This window comes from Syngnathoides biaculeatus, chromosome 19 (genome assembly GCF_019802595.1).
Source record: "Syngnathoides biaculeatus isolate LvHL_M chromosome 19, ASM1980259v1, whole genome shotgun sequence".
NCBI lineage: Eukaryota > Metazoa > Chordata > Actinopteri > Syngnathiformes > Syngnathidae > Syngnathoides > Syngnathoides biaculeatus.
In genome coordinates, this window is record NC_084658.1 from 6,235,001 (window position 1) to 6,252,903 (window position 17,903).

Sequence of the window (17,903 nt, forward strand, 5' to 3'; positions counted from 1 at the left end):
TCAAGAGTTTTTGCATGGCTTCAGTGCTTCTGTTCTTTATGCTTTGATGTTAACGTTTTTTCCCCCTGTATGTTTTATAATTACCAAGCATGCCGAGCACAAGATTATAATTTTTGGGCTCAAGTCTATCTCAAAATCTGACCCTAGTACATATTCTACATATGATACACTGTGTTTTACTATGATGTGACAAAGGGTTCCGTGGCTATATGACATACTTCATGCTCACTAAAATTATCCTTTTGAAAGTGCTTAACACATAAAGTGGGAATTGATTAGACTGGGACCCGACCAGGAAAAGCGGTAGATAATGGATAGATGGATGGATGGATTAGGTGGATAATCAATTTAACATTCCTTTTGCAGCAACCAGAAATGAAACAATAATGTTGAGTTATCAACAATGATAAATGTGTATAAAATAACTGGCTGTATCTCAGTGCCAATCAAAAGTAAACATTAATATCTTTAAAATGGGAGAAATTTGTGGTACTACGTGACCATATAATCAAGCAGCAACACATGAAATGTTGCAGAAGGGAAAGGCCAAAACAAAAGTATGTTGTGTGGGTTTTTAGCTTGTGAGGCAATCAAATTCTGATGTGTTCTAGTGTTGTGTGCTAGTTGGGACAGGCTCTGGCTCTCGTGTGACCCTTGTGAGGATCAGCGGGTTGGATAATGAATGGATGGTCTACTCATACATAAATGAACTATTTACCAGGGAAAGTAAGTATTGTGTCTGGAAAAGTAAAATAGACGCAAATTTCATTCATCTTAATAGCTTGTGAGGCAATCAAATTCTGATGTGTTCTTGTTTTGAAGGCAGAATAAACAGCACAAAAGGATTGACAATACTTTAGAAGGCATTGAATGGTAAAAGAGCACCTGTGCTCTTTAAAATTCCGTAGTTGCACTCAGCCTTCTGCCTGACACGGAAAATCAGCCCCAGTCAAATGCAAAGCAGGGCCGAGTGCATGGGTCATTTCGAAGTTTCACGCTTCTTTTATATTCATTTGGAAAACCCCATCACCGCTGGGCACGATCAGGATAGACAGAAGTTAGACAAAGTCTTAACTTAAACTTTTGTTTGATTAGGTGATGTGTGCTTGTGGTCTCGAAATGAAGGAGTGATTGATAGGCTTGCTGAAAATCTTACCATTGAATCCTGGATTAAAGAAGGATGGATGATTATAGAGCTCGGATCTTCACAAAGCATATGTAAGCATCCAAAAAAGACTGCAAGAGCTTTCCGTCTGTCTCACACCACCCTCAGCTCCTTCCTTTCTACCAGATTTGGCCTTGCTTCCCATGTCATTTCATCATTTTTCTCATTTTGCTTTCCAGGCAGCTTTGTGTTTACATGGCACCCACTCTTCTCTCTTTGTTCCATTCAGCCAGTCTCATTCCCTTGTTGCCTTTTTTCTTTTTTTTGCCTCATTCTCAATCCCTCCGCTGGTTCTCCCGGGGTGTAAATGGCAAACATCGGCGGCTGTCTGCGTATCAAAGAAACCGTGCTGCTACCACCAACAAACAAACCTTGCACGTATCAGTGTTTGTATGTGAACACTGCGGACTCCTCAAAGGTTTGTAGCGCTTAATGTAGCGCTTAAAAAGTCACATTGTTACGTACAGCATAATAACATCCAAATTCTGGTTGCTGGAACGCTATGAGTTCCTTTCCCTTGAGCAAGGTACCAACCCCTGGACAGCTTCTGGGCTGGACACTGTTTTGCAGCCTCCTCACTCTTACTTCCACTACTGGTACTTCTCAAGATGGATGCTATTTTTGAGGGAGTTGAATTGGATTCTGTGCATGTACTCTCTGAAGGGTAGAAGTAGGAGTTGTTGGTGAAAAACAAGAGCACACTAGAGCCTAACTTGCATCAGCGTCAAATTGTACACAATCATGCTCCTTCCTACAATTTTTTTTCATTCACATTCACACGTTAAGAATGAGGGGAAATGTCCTTTTGGAACAAATGGAGGCGAGAAGGAATCTTGGATTTTCTGTGTGGAGTTTGAATATTATCCTTGGCCTTTGTGGGTTTTTTTTATGGGTACTCCCTCCCATATTTCAAAATATAATAAATAAATAAATCGATATTTTGTCGGCGGCACGATGGATCACCTGGTAAAGCGTTGGCCTCACAGTTCTGAGGTCCAGGGTTCAATCCCGGCATCGCCTGTGTGGAGTTTGCATGTTCTCCTCGTGGCTGTATGGGTTTTATGGGTTTCCTCCGGGCACTCCAGTTCCCCCCACATCCCAAAAACATGCAACATTAATTGAACACTCTAAAGGTGTGATTGTGAGTGCGGCTGTTTGTCTTAATGTGCCCTGCGATTGGCTGGCAACCAATTCAGAGTGTACCCAGCCTCCTGCCCATTGACAACTGGAATAGGCTTCAGCACTCCCTGCGACCCTTGTGAGGATAAGCGGTGAATTAAATGGATGGATAGATAGAATATTTTGTCCATCACGGTGTGTGTGAATGGTTTGTATGTGCCCCATGATTGGCCAGTGGTTAACAACTTCCTGGCCAAATTTGATTAAAACAGGAACTTGGTTGCAAAGTCAATCACCTGAACAAAGGATCCCACAGCATGGCATTTGTTTAAATAGAGTCCTCCATTTGAAAAAATGCAGTATATTGTTGTGGCATAAAAAAAAGAGCCGTGGTTTGTACTAGAAGACAAACAAAAGAGAGCAAGATGCTATCTTGTTTTAAAGCTTAGTTAGCAGCAGAGTTGGGTGAACTTTAAAAAAAAAAGGCACTGTATTTTCCACACTATAAGGCGCACCTCATTATAAGGCGCACCTTCAATGGATGGCCTATTTTAAAACTTTTTTCACATATAAGGTGCACCACATTATAAGGCGCATAGAATAGATGATACTGTAGAGGCTGGGCTTACGTTATGCATCCATTATGTGGAGCTGCACTAAAGGTTCACTATTGATCCATATATAAGGCGCACCGCATTATGAAGCGCACCGTCAGCTTTTGAGAAAATTAAAGGCTTTTATGTGCACGTTATAGTCCGGAAAATATGTTCATTAGTAAATCAAACTAATTGCTTTCCCCAAAAATTGAATTAGTAAGTGAACTACTTATTCAGAGTCATTGATGGTGTAGTGGTACACATGCCTGACTTTGGTCCGGGCTCAGTAATGGTGTTGATATTTGCTCTGCAACTGACTGGCGACCAATTAAAGATGTCGTCTGTCTGGTTTTCGCCGAAGCTAGTTGGGACAGGCTCTGGCTCTCGTGTGACCCTTGTGAGGATCAGCGGGTTGGATAATGAATGGATGGTCTACTCATACATAAATGAACTATATACCAGGGAAAGTAAGTATTGTGTCTGGAAAAGTAAAATAGACGCAAATTTCATTCATCTTAATAGTCATTGAAGAAGTTGCTGAACCCAAATTCTAAAAATGTAGCATTCAAGTTAGCAACTTTCCTTTCTGTGCCTAGCGCAGAAAAAGTTGAAGCAGAATAGTACCACCCAAAAAACTGCACACCTCGTTAATACCCAGGCGAAGCCCAGCCACAGAATATAAGTCATATTACGTTCAAACATCAAGGGTATTACCAGTGACAAGATTTTTTTTACAGGAATTCTTTCCCTCCCTTGTGAGTACTTACAACCAAACCAGCTGTCAATCCAGCGAATGCGGAGACATCGTGATGTGTCAAATGCAAAGCTGTTTTTTTTTTTTTTTTTTAAACCGTGACAGCTTTAAGTTATGGCGGCTGCCAGCCAACTTCATCCTGCACGCAAAGCGCTTGTTGGGAGGCAGGGGAGCAGAACCGAGGGCTCCTCCAAAGAGAACAATGAAGAAAGTAAGACGGCAGAGGAGTGTTTGCACTCACCTGGATCAGTGTTAGGTCCTCAAGATTGAGCCTGAAGAGATGATTTCTGAAAAGGAAAACAGGGTAATATGAAGTACTCCATGCCATCCTGGATAAATACATTTAATAGGGGACTATTTCAAGTGGATTTCTATTCCTAGAAGTAAACAAGAAGTTCAGCGGTAACTATTTCGAGGAAGTAAACATATTTAAAAGGGAAGCTCTGCTCGAAAATTCAAATCAGCCTTTGCATTGGTGGATTTCAGCAGAGCAAACCACTGTAGAAACAGAATCTTTAATTTTTAAATGTTTCCAAGGTAAATGTCATGAGGAAGCAAGAGAAAGGTCTTGGCTTGTACTATAGAAAGAAAGAAAAGATGAAAGAAAGAAACAGTTCTCTGATGCTTCCGAAAGTTATTATCCTGTGGTATGAAAATGTGTTAAGACAGATTTCCTTTTCGATCTGCTCAGAAAACATTTCAGTGTGGGCAGTTGTTAATATCAAACATGTTTAATATTTGCGGTTGAAAATTCTTATGCGCGTGGATAACAAGGAGTTCTGGTGAGCCAGGACATGAAAGGGAACGATGTTCCCAGACACAGAAGGGTTGCCTTGAGTGTTAATATGAGACATTTGCGAAGTTTCTCACCATAATAAAACTGACGAAGAGAAAAGTTCATTATATACAAGATAAGCTAACAGTTAGCCGAGCTTTAATTATTTTTATGGATGTTATATTTAGTCATATATATGTGGATATTCTTGGACATGTGTGTTGTCTGCTGTGTTGATCATCTCAAGTACACTACACGTTGGTTGCTATATAACATGTTGATTTTTCATTTTTCACATGGGGTCTCTCCCGTTTTAGAGATCGGTTAAAAACCAGTAACATTATACGAAAAAGAAAACTAATATTGTCGGAAACCTTGCATTAGTGAATCTCTCTTCCCATCTTGCTCACAGAATGATTTAATGGGCCCATGCCACTTTAGGAGAGCAATTTTCAATTTTCATTTTCGCTTTGCAGCTTTCTATATGATCTATATTTCACATTTTTCTGTCCTCCACAGACCAATCAGGACACAGGAGGAATAGGCTTAAGATTCAATTTTATGGCAGCAATAGATGAATTCCATGAACACATCAATATCTTACAGTTCGTAGATGAACCTTTCTTCCCAATCAACGAGAGACATTTTGTCATCATTCCACATGCCAGTACAGCTTTCAACTCCTTACGTGCATGCACAGGGGCTTGCACACACGTTATTACAAAGTAATCCTCTCACAGAGATCTATCAATCTTCCCGCGAGGCTATCAAACATGCCTCTGTGCGGCCTCTGATTTTTTTACTGTATTCTATTGATATTTGCATCGATCCCTTTCCCCCCTCCATTATCATCCATGGTTTGCCACCATTCACCCAACCGCATCAACTTTTAGAGTTAGACACTCACCAGGCATCAAATTCGGCTGTGAGTAAGAACTGAACGAAATGACGTGAATCGCACAGACCGACAAAATGACCTCAAGACACACGGATGGGAATTTTACAAAATGGTCTTAGGGCCGCACTGAAAAGAACAAAATATGAGGAAAAATGTAAAGTCCCAGAATAGGTCATGATATTTTCAAATCAAGCTGTGGTTATTCATTAAATCATAGTTTTATGAAACTCACATTTGGGAAACATCATACTTTTACAGTAAATAGTACAATTTTATCTGAACAAAAAATATCCATAAAAATTGTTCATTTCAAGGGAATACTCAGTCATAGGTGAAAAAGGCACAATTTTATGAAAATAAAGATGTGAATGGTCTATTAGCACATGCGTAAAACTGACGACTATTGAGAATGCTGTCAACTGACACTTCCGCAAATTGGACAAACAACACAAGAGTCAATGTTTTGTCACATTATCACCACCATCAGTGTAAATGGTTTAAGGTTTATGTCATTGAGAAAGAACTCCATGAAATGAAATAGTCTCTTTTATTGGGTTTACTGAATCAATTGATATCATATTACTTGAAGAGAAGAGAGTGGCTTCTGTTTTCAGGCTGTGGAATTGTTGACATTTTAAAAAATTCTGCCTTCTGTCTTTTCTTTTTTTTCCTATTTGGTGTGGCCCTATTACATTTTTGTGGAATATACTTTAAAGATCTTGCTAAAGTAATTTTTCTGGGACTTTTGAAGACATCTGGTCAAGCTCTTGAAACAATGCCGGTAAAAGGGAGACATAGAAAAAGACATTAAGGAGAAAGAAACAAAGTCCAGTAAACATACCTGGCACCCACAATCAGCTCATTCTGGCTGGGGTCAAAGGTCAGTTGAGAATAATCCACCGTGCCCTCTGCTTTGAACCGGAAAATCCACGGCTCCATCCCTGCCAATTACAACACAGGACGCAACATGGGCAAGCCAATCAGAGTCAAGATGCCAGAAGAGAACTGAACAGATGAATGAACTGTTTTCAAAGTGATTTTGTAATTTTTCTCCAGACGCAGACCAGCTAAAGGAATGAATCTATGATGTCTTTGTAAAGCTTGATACATTATAATGTTGCTCCTGTATGTTCACAACACATTGCCTTTTTTCATTTTATTTTTTGTATTACAAAGAATGAGAATGCTTCAAAGATGCCATGCATATACACTGTTTATTTACTAAGTACGCAACGTGAGACCAATCTGGAATGGACATCCAAGTCAATGATTATGGCAAATTAACATTTCATTACAGTGTTATTTCAGGCAAGGAAGAAAAAAAAAAGTTTTTAACATCTAATTACACCAGCGCAAATTGCAGTAATTTAAAAGGAACCACTGAGCACCAGGACAAAATCTATTTACTGCTAAGTGTGGTATAATTTGGATAAACTCCATGATGAATTTCATACCTCTGCCTTTAACAAGTAGCAGTATTTACGAGTTGAAAGTTGAACACTTTGTACAAAGAGTTATCGTTTAGACAGGCTACACATTATGGAATTCTGCTTGAACATTATTACGGTAGTACATTTATGGCATCCAAGTTATCAGGTGCACCTGTACAAAGAGCAAGAACAATGATAATTTTTTAGCAAACTATCAAAACAAGGGGTTGATGACATGATGGTTTGGACCTGAACTTGCAAAAAATTCTGTTTCCTTCACAGCTGGTGTCTTTGGACAAAGATTTAATACATCGATAACATATATTCATTGAAATATCATCTGATACTGTATATCTAAACATGGACCAAGCCTAAATACGGGACATTGTTATCTTTGGTATCACTCATCTTGTGTCAAACAAAAGACATGTGGATATTTAAATTTCCTACAGGTTAATTTTTCCAGTCTTCTTCTGTTGGTCTTGGTCATTTACATGCGCCGGAAATAAGTGGTTTATTCTGTTTTGCCAAATACAGAAACTGGTTGCGCTTAGCTCCTATAAAAAGAGTATTTTAAACTCACACAGGATATTATCGATGCTCTACACACAGGGTGACATATTTCATGATTTACAGCTTGAGGTTTATATTCTTGTCTATTCTTGGCCTTGATTATTCTGTTTTAAAAGTTGTTTTCATAAAGTTTCCAGGGCAATTTTCGATGGAAATTGACAACATACCTCACCTTGAAAAAATATTACTTTGCACAGTCCGGTCGTTATTGATTGAACATAGAAATACATCTTCTACATAAATGTTGAGCCGCAGACAGACGATGATGTATAACCCTGGTGTCGTGCCACCCGATCCTTGAACCCTTGACCAATCCAATCACAGGTCCAGTCTGTCTGCTGTTTGGTTATTTGATAAGATTAACCAAGAGACCTCAAATCAGTCATTCATCTCACCTTTGACCAGTACGCATCATAACTCATCGTGACACAACTGTAGATTAGGGGTGCACAACAATTTTGTTTATTCATTTAATAGGATTGAAGACAAACGATGTGTTTGGTACATACTATTTTATTATTATGAATCTATAAAAAAAATCATGCTTTATTACAGTGGTGCATCTAAAAAGTAAAGCATGCTTGTTGCTTAATGGCTCACACAAACGTCTCATCCAGTGTGTTAAAAAGCCTGCAAACTGCATAATTTGCAGCACAGCTCAGCAAGTTAGTGAATTATCATCATGATTGTATTCTCTCTACTGTGTAAGTCATTTGCATTTAATTTTGCTATTTTTGAAAAGGGATAAAATTCGTCTGTCCTTTTTAGGTTATACGCCAAGAAGTGTATATATCATATGGATGGATTTAAGTTAAGGGAAAGGAAAATTTGAATACTAGTTACTGGAGTCTCAAACAGGGTTTAAAAATGGGAGAATAAGTGCATTAAAAAAATAATGTGGTCAAATAATTCTTAAACGTGGATGAACCAAGATGTGATTATATTTTTGTTTCCAAAATTATAACACCTTATGGGGAGTGGGAGGGGGGCCGTGCAGTTATGTGATGATTGCTGACTTTCTCACTTTATTACATAAGTGGTCTCTTAACAAGACAAAATGCCAACAAAGTGTATCATGCATACATTCTATTTTACACTAAACTGATGTTTGCATGAAGATTTGCGGCATCGCAAATAATCAGTTTGTGCAAGGAAGATTTTAGGAGTTCCTTGAGACACTGGTAGAGAACATGTCAGTGTTGTTTGGATAAAGTTTTCCTATATTACAAATCTATTATATATTGCATATATTACTACAAATCTGAGTGGTCAAATGAGAAAATGGATAAGCAACTACAGACAGTGTCTATTAATTAACAACAAGGTGCCATATATTCTAATCTTCCTGTCTCACAGATAAAAGAGCAACAGTTTCCTCAGTTAAGAGAATCAGAGGTGTCGTAATAATGTCATTGTAGTTTGTTCCTGACAGAAAAGGGGAATGGTTGTAAAGAGCAGATATATGGAATGCAGTACACTACGGACTGGGTATGCCGGAGAAAAAATGGGCGCAAACTCAATGATCCATGCAAGCAGTGGAAGCTGATCAATTAACAAAGCACCCTAGGAATACGTGTGCCAAATGCACAAATTCGCCATGCAGATCACGCTGCGTGTTCTGGGAGGGCTATATACAAATAGAATCATTAAGTACGTAGGCTGCGAATAAACAAACCTGAAACAAACTGTGACGGCCGAATTTGAGTCTTTAAATACTTCATTTGAAAGGTAGTTGTAAACTGAGAAGCAGCTGTGGTAAAGTTTTCCACTTGTGTCATATTGTTTGTATATTATATATTGTGTGTATATTATAAAGTCCTAAAACCTCTTTTAAATACGTTGGTCTCCATCTACAGTATTTCACACGTGTTGCCAACAGCGCATGCAATCACTTTGAGTGAGTGAACAAACAATTTAGCACTCGCTATTTGGGATCTTAGTAAAAAGATTACAATCTTATTAAATCATGCACAAAATGCCCACCAAGAGTGAGCACAATCTGTTAAACAAAAAATTTTGTGCCAGTTATCTTGGAACATACTAAATCAGACTTGGCGGCACAGTGGAGCAGCTGTAAAGTGTTGGCCTCACAGTACTAAGGACCGGGGTTCAAATCCAGGCCCCACCTGTGTGGTTTTACTCTGTGGACTCCGGTTTCCTCCCACATCCCTAAAACATGCATCAATTGAGACTGTACATTGCCCCCAAAGGTGTGATTGTGAGTGCGGCTGTCTGTCTCCATGTCCCCTGCGATTGGCAACGAGTTCAGGGTGTACCTGGCCTCCCTGTCCGGTGACAGCTGTGATAGGCTCCAGCACTCCCGCCACTCTTGTGTGATCATAAGTGACTCAGAAAATGGATGGATAAATCAGGCACAATGTCTTCTGATTACATGGAGTGGCCTGTTTTACTAAATTCCCATCACAGTCAGTATTTTTGAAAACTTGTTTTGTTGTATACTCTTGGAAGTGGCAAAGGTCCTTTTTAATTCAGCAAAAGAATACCCAGGGTAAAGAGGAGGCCTCCTCTGTATCATCACATTGTGTACATTATTTTTATAATGCAAGTCCATTGCATACCTTTTGTGACAATATCTATGAAAGGGCCACAGGACTCTCTAATACTGTGATTATATCTTTTCCACAGTAAAAGCTCTAAATGTCCAGTGTCAAGTAGCATTTTAAGGATACCATCCGAGTCACAACCCCATGAAACTTTTTTAATTTGCGAAGGAACTTTCCATCAAGGTTAGAACAGAGCAGGATGAGAGTGTGAATAAACTGGAAAACGCAGTGTCTGCGTCTTTGGGCGCACCTGTCAACATTTCGGATGAAACCACGCTCTCACCAAAAGCAAGCACGCACAGAAGTGTGTTCTGGTGACAAATGCAGGAGTTCTGAGGACGTCCAAACAAAGACAAATAGAGCGAAGCGACAGCATGTTCCAGTCAGCACCTGCACCCTGGAACTTATGTGCTGGGACCGAACGGCAGCTTTCTTAAACCAAACAAGTCCACAACTTTTCTTTCAGCTAAATACACCCAGCGTCTTGGCTTCAGTTGTCACAATAAATTTTCATTAGCATCCCTAGAAGCAAGACCACAGTCAATTTCACCCTAAATGTTTAATTTGTCTGAACGTCTGCCAGCTGATTCGGTCTGGAGGGAGACACATTTTTAGAGACGTCGATCCTTAAACCTCACTAGGCTTTTTTTTTTCTTGGGATATGAACGTTTCTGTGACACCACCCAAGAGATGACAGGTGTGGCGAACCCAACCTTGTATAATTCCTCCACTTCTTGCAAGTGTGTGTGTGCGTGCGTTCATGTGTGTGAACAAATGGGTGAAGACATGGTACTTGCTGAAGTATGCAAAGGGGGCAAAAGGCCCTAATTGAACACTGCTCATAATTTATATCCTTTTTGTCATCATGCCAAGGATACTAAACATTAATAATCGGTGTCACTGGGCCATTCCAATCACGGTTTGGTTTTACAACATGCATGCAAATGTGTGGTATTGTGATATTTATGTGCCTTGTGCGGGGCTGAAACGGCTCTTTGTAAAGCCACCCCGGGTAGATATTTATGATCCTGCACAGAGCCAAACAAATCAACCTTATCGAAACAAGACGACAACCCCAAACTAATAAATAGGATCAAAACTGTTGTTTCTAAATTTTGTGAGCTTGTTACATGGGTTCATCATATGAGGACCACAATAAATGCACAGAATTTAATCACATCATAGACGAGCATGTAAGATAGTTGTCTGAATTACTGTGCTGGATGCGTATGAGATCAAGGCACCATCACTCACACAGGCAGGATCAGATGCACCATCACTGGGGTGAGATTTCCAAAAACGGGCAGGGCTCTGTGCCAACATGAAACCAAAAAAATAACCCATGCACATACATGCAAATCCCTTCCTCCCCCTTGCACCAGTTTCCATCTTATCCCCTTAACCTCTGTCTCCCTCCTCCTCAAAATAGAACACTTCATCGCTCACATCCCATTTGTTATTCTCCAGCTCTGACACGAAGCGGCTGACAAAAAGGCACGATGGATAAATATTTGCACTCGGCATTAGAAGCCGCGCTGATCTGGCAGAGCTCAATGTTGCAGCTCGGTGTAGACAGGTTGACAACAATGGCAACATATGAAACCAATTTTGAAGCATGGATGTTTTTTTTTTTTTCTGGGAGTGGTTCAAATAAAGTATGGCAGCAGGCTTTCACAGAAATGAAGAGTCAATTCACACTAAATACAGCTTTGTGGTAATGGGTGGGAGAAGAATTGCAACTATTCAGTGAAGTCCACTGGAGGGAGGAAATAGTTCAGACGTGAAGTTGAAAAAATAAGCACCTGCTCACTCGGGCAAAATCAAAACGCTGAGGGCATTTTAGGACCTTGAGCGTGTCGAGGTTTCTTTCTATTATTTCGAACAAGAAAAACAAGCCAATTTTACAACTAAAAGTCCTTACACTCGAATTTCTGCGGCTGTGCTTTGGCCCTGGGGCACAGAGTAAATCATGCAAAACAAGCCACCACCAAGCCAGAGACAAGTGTATGATAAAATATTAAAATTCAATGTGTATTAAGGTGATGGAGAGAGACGAGAGGACTCACCAACCTCTCTATGCTAGTTGGCAGCAGGGGTGTCCAAGTTTTTTTGGGGGGGGCTTCAATAATCTATTTAATTTGTGTATTTTCTTCATGTATTAAAATATCTTAATTTTAAATATATATATAAATGATGAAGAAGAATAAATATGTATAATACAAATATATATATATAAACGTCAGTTTATTTTCAGAAAAAATGCAAATACAGTGTATATATATATATACACACACAGTTATTCGGCCATTGTGGATAGGAGGAGGAGACGGATAGGATCCTGTGCTCCTGCGACCCTTGTGAGGATTAGCGGCTCAGAAAATGGATGGATGGATGTTGTTGAGAATTGGTATGCAATTAGTACAGTTGGAAAAACAATTTTCAAATATTTTCTTGCTTTCGCTCAGTTTGAGGGAAGATGAAACCCAACCTTCAGTCTGTGGGTGTAAAACTAAACTCTGGTCCTGAGAGTTGCCATGGCCTTGTTTACAACACACTTTACAACCTTTAAAATCCTTCGGACCTACACTGAAGAACCCTTGTTAAATAAAACACTTTATTAATATAGTGGGTCTTAAGGGCTTTAAGCTGCAGTGAGACATTCTATATCATTTGTACTTTTCCTGTGTACAGATCCTTGAACAATAATACCACAAAAGACTGGCCATGCAATGCATTTAAGCTTAACCTTGGAAGAAGCTATATTGAGAGACTTTATGAGCGCACCTTTCGGATAAACACTGAATGTTATGCAAGAAGTTGTACAGTGTGCTTTCTTTTCAGAATCCTATAATTGGGAAAAAAAAAACAGCATAGAAATTGGGGTGGAAACGAGAACAGCATTCAGTCCATAGGATCCTTGCACCACAGTAGCAGTTCTCGCAGCCAAGTGTTGTGCCAAGTTTGCAAAACCACGGTCACCAGTGGGCTAAGATTCATGTGAGGCACACCCTTCCACATGCAAGCCGCAAACTCCAAAAGAGAGCGAGAGAGCGAGGGAGAAAAACTTGAACATTGATCCCTTGAACCCACTAAGGCCAACCTTCCCATGATGATGATTTTTTTTCTACCTCTTTCAATGTTGTATTGCCAAAGTTTCAGTTTTCAACCTTGGAGTTTTGTGAAAATTGTAGACAGCTTCAAAAGCAAAATAACATTCACACTGTAATAAAACAAATAGTACAACCTCCGGCTAAAGGATCTGTACTTTATCATGTTTAATTTTTTTCTTCCACACTTTCAAATATAAGATGATAAAACATTGTATAACACAATGAAATATCTAAACTTGAATTTAATCCAGTCTGGGATGCTGGGCAAGGTTTTGCCATGGGCGAATGGAAAATCTAAGTCTAAGCCAGAGTCAAAATAATGCATTTATTAACTCTACAAGAAATATTTAAAATGACTAAGATTATTTACTGTTCATACAAGTTTAAAAATAAGTTGTTGTCATGTCATATCAAAGTTCTTGATTTTTACATGAGCATAAAAAATTGTTGATCACTGTTAAACTTTTACAGGGGTTCTCATTTTATGGCGGTCACAGGATAAGAAACATGTGCCTTAAAAAACAAACAAAACCAGCTGAACACAATATAGTAGATACAGATACAGTAGATCCCTGTCATGATTATGTGTCAGCGCGATCACTATCACATCCATAAGGATCAGGCGCGTTGGGGTTTACTGTGCCACATCAAAATACTTCATATAGTTTCAACAAACAGCCTACGAGGAGTCATGACACCATGGTAATGCAGCCCTGAAAAAAAAAGTATTAAATCTCAGTATACAACAAGTCACATCAAGAGATGCATAATTAGTTTAACAAGGTTTCTCATCAGTCATGCCTGTATGTGTGTGTCTGCATATTTTCTTATGACTCACGACCATTTTTTTTTCAAAGGCTATAATTTGGTCTGAAAAGCTTTGTATGCTTTACAACTTGGAATCATGAGAAGTGTTTGAACTGCACGAACGCTATCATCAGGCCATGACACAAGCTTGACTCAGGGGCGATTTAACAGTGAAGGCAAAGATTAATTGGCATCTTCATGGGACAGAAATGAGGTGCTTCTCTTTTAAGACTGACTGCTGACAATGGTGGGAATAAACAAAAACACAAACGCTCAATGTTTTACCAATGAGAGAAAAGCATGATGCAAGATGCTTGTCCAAAGAATAAGACTAAACAATTCAATAGACCCGCAACACAATGAAATCCAACATTGTATCATTTGATCACTTAAAAGTTTCAAGTGCAGCCACAGTTGCAAATTTATAGAAATCTTGATAGCCACGTGACTGCATTTTACTGTAAATGCAAATCCTACAGTATGATGTACTATCCATCCATCCATTTTGTTCCACTTATCGGAGGTCGGGTCATGGGGGCAGGAAAGCCCAGGCTTCCCTCTCCACAGCCGCTTCCTCCAGTCCTTCTGGAGGGATGCCGATGCTTTCCCAAGGAAGCTGAGAGACATGCCCAGAACACCTCACTAAGGAGGCATCTGGGAAGCAACCGAATCAGATGCCCCAGCCACATCATCTGGCTCCTCCCAATACGGAGGAGCAGAACCTCTACTCTCAGTCCATCCTAGATGACCAAGCTCTCTCCCCCCCCCCCCCCCCCCCCCCCCCATCTCTAAGCGAGAGCCCGGACAGCGATAGGGAGAGCCTGGACATCCCGTGGAGGAAACTAATTCCGGCCACTTGTATCCGGGATCTTGTTCTTTCAGTCATAACCCACAGCTCGTGACCATAGGTGAGGGTATGAATGTAGCTCGACCAGTAAATAAATTAAAGCCAGCTGGTTCGCCAGCTGTAAAGTAAATTTTTGGTACATAAGCACAAACCACATTCCCTGTCCCCTCACCTGAAGGCGGAGGAATGCTACCCTCTCGTCTACCTGAGTGAACCCCAACATACACCTCCCCAGCCAGGGGCATGAAACCCCAGAAAACCTAGCTCCGAGGAAGATTGGGAGACTCAAACCCCTCCATCATGATAAAGTGACGGCTCAAGGAGGATATTATCATATACTAAATAGAGAGCGTCACAAAAATAAATGTTATATTGACATACTACAGACTTCTTTACAAAGGCAATTACTCTTGAAACTACTTTTAATGTATTCTACAGGCTCCTTTCTGTTGGTCTGAGATAATGGTTGAGTTGTCTTACATTTCGGGTAGTACTATTTTTAATGATTCACAATCTTCCGTCTGACCTGGTTGGATCTAAAATAAAAGCTATAGGAAGCCTGTGCCAAACCTTTTATTGAATCCAAAACTATAAGTAACCAGACATTTTTTAGAACACAGCCTATTATCCTCCACCCTTCATCATGAGAGCTTGGTGATTTTAGTCGCAAATGTGACCCAGCGAGACCTATAAGAGGGTTCCTTCCTGGAGAGAAAAGGACTGTTACAACCTTCAGCTATGTCGTTATTTGTTAGAAAAAGCCGAGGAAGCCCTGGTTATGTCATCGATTGACTTGACAGTTCACGCGCTTGTAAATACCTCTGTCAGTCTGATTGAAAACGGTTTCACTAAAAGCTCTTCAAAGCAAAGTGTGTTTAAACGGCAGAATATCCTAAACAATGTTTCCGACAAGCAAAGCTACATTGAGGCGCTCATCTGAAAGTGAAAGACCAATTTAAGAAACACGCAGTCAAGAAAATCAGCTAAAATGGTAGCCCGTGGATTGTTTATTTATCGTCCTCTGACTGTCTAATCAGGTCATATTTTGCTCTCAGAGAATGTTAGTACAGTATGTGAGTGTTTGGAGAAGATTGGTTGAAATATGTACTCTGCAAATTGACTGACCAAAGCTACTTCCCATATCTTGTGTCATATATGAGCATACTGTCAATATACTAGTCCACTAGATAATAGTCCGTGTAAATTAAATCTTTTGCTATCCGCCTGAAATGTTTGAGTGAGCAAGACATTCTGAATTTTGCCAAATCATGATGTCGGCAATTTACATATTTGCCCCCACATTGACTCTTTCCGCATGACCAGCAAGGCTGGGCGAAGAGCCACAATCATTTTCAAGTGACTTCACTTTCTGAAACAATGTAATGCAGAGGACTATCATGACAAAAGCTTGTCGCAGACATTTAGAAATTGCGGGGAAAAAATAAGTCCCCTTTAAAAAGAAGGGGTACAAAGACCAAAACATATCTAGTCACTCTGAAAGGACAAAAGTGTGGCTAAAACTCACGAAAAATGTTTGTTGCATGGATTTAATCACTCACTTTTGCATACAATGTATATACTTTTTTATTTCTTGCTGGATTTTCAAGAACCCAATGGTTATTCAGACCAAAAGAAGCCAAAATACCCTCACCTTTGCACAGAAAATCCTGGCCCATCAACCAAAGTGATGCATATAGTCACTTGCACTACAAATGACCATATCTGATCAACTGTCTTTTATAAAAGAAATGGATTCTGTTGAGCAGCCAATCAACAAAAGAGCGCCCTTGCATGCATCCAAATGTCTGCACACATTACTTAGCCTTCCAGTCAATTTCTCGAAGGAACTAATTGCAATGTGATTATCTGACTGGGATGCTTGAGAGACCGAAAACAGCTCAATGTTTCTTCATGCTTGGCAGACAGAGCTGCATTGATTGTAATGGATATGCTGAAGTTTAGCTGTGTGTAGTAAAGAAAGAGGAAGGGTAAAGGACAGTGGAAGTGGATGCAAAATATACGCATTACAAAACTTGCACAGCTGAGTAATAAAAAGAGAAGGACAACTGCATCCCCTGTGTAAGAGAAGCCACTGAAGAGGAATTCAAAAGGGAATCAATTAACCCCCAAAATTTGCAATCAGCTGCTGGGAGAAAAGAATTCACCACAATATTGTGGTGAATAAAAACAAACCAAAACAAAACATTGAATTAATGCAGCCTCCAGTGACAAGCATTCAATCATAATAAATTGGAATTGAGTGGTAAAATCAGTTCGTTAGGTTCATATTTTACTGTGTCTGTTTTTCAGGATGAAGAATGACATTTGCTGGCAATGAAAAGGAATTTTGTATGTAGAATATGCTCGAACATAGTCAAACAAAAGTTTCCAGCATCCATTGTTGAGCATTTCTTGTGTTTCTTACCACAAGGACACTGTACATATGCACTGATTCTACCCACTCACATGAAACAATTGTGCACCTATCTTTAATATATCCCATATAACTCCTGTTTCATGGAATGTAAAAGGCATTCATTCACAAGGAAAAATAAAATCATATATTTTCTTCATAAAGATTCAAAATTCCACCGCACTTTCTTAGCTTTTTAGAACAGTCTCAATATTGGTTCAGTAAAATTTGACCAAACAGCTAATTTAACAATAATTATGGAAGGCAACTTCAATACAACTCTTAACCCAGCTAAAGATTGCTCAAAATAAATTCAATATCAAGCAACCACAGTCTTCATGAATATTAGAAGAATATGTGTAAGATTTCAGATATCTGACGTCTGACACCTGACATTGGGAGACTTAAAAATTGTACAAAAAGGGAAGACAGTTTTATCCCCCTGTTGAGTACACTTGCTTTCTCAAAAATTGGTGATTTTCTTTCAAATAAATCAGATGCCAAAAATATTGGTTGAAAAATGCATCCATGAGTGATATCAAAAGTAATCACGATGATATCAAGAGATATTGTTGCACCAATATCGCTTTCCCTAAAAATTGGTCAAATCTGAAACCTTCTCCCACCTGGCGCTTTTATACTTCTTGATTGAAAAATCTATTCATAAGGGAAGGATTTTGGGGACTTTAATTGACCCCTCCGTACAGGGCACTTAACCACGCCTCCTGAAGTGATGTCACGCCACGTGCGCTGACGTCAGACAAACAGTAAAAATGGCAAATACAATACAATACATTCTGAACCGAGACAGACTCCATGCTTCTGATTTCATTCAAATCAACGATATAATAT

General features: G+C 39.5%; 1 protein-coding gene across 3 annotated transcripts in view; it reads right to left on the reverse strand.

Moving 5' to 3' along the window:
• Positions 1 to 17,903, reverse strand: part of sema5a (sema domain, seven thrombospondin repeats (type 1 and type 1-like), transmembrane domain (TM) and short cytoplasmic domain, (semaphorin) 5A) — a 127,234-nt gene that overhangs the window by 67,919 nt on the left and 41,412 nt on the right. For 2 of the 3 annotated variants that reach the window (XM_061804894.1, XM_061804895.1), the window contains exons 3-4: positions 6,149 to 6,248; positions 3,876 to 3,921 (exon numbers count right to left, since the gene is read on the reverse strand). In XM_061804894.1, the coding sequence (XP_061660878.1) occupies positions 3,876 to 3,921; positions 6,149 to 6,248 (146 nt within the window). Of the gene's footprint in view, positions 1 to 1,156; positions 1,466 to 3,875; positions 3,922 to 6,148; positions 6,249 to 17,903 lie in introns of those variants that run through there. The other variant, XM_061804896.1, reaches the window with a different exon arrangement.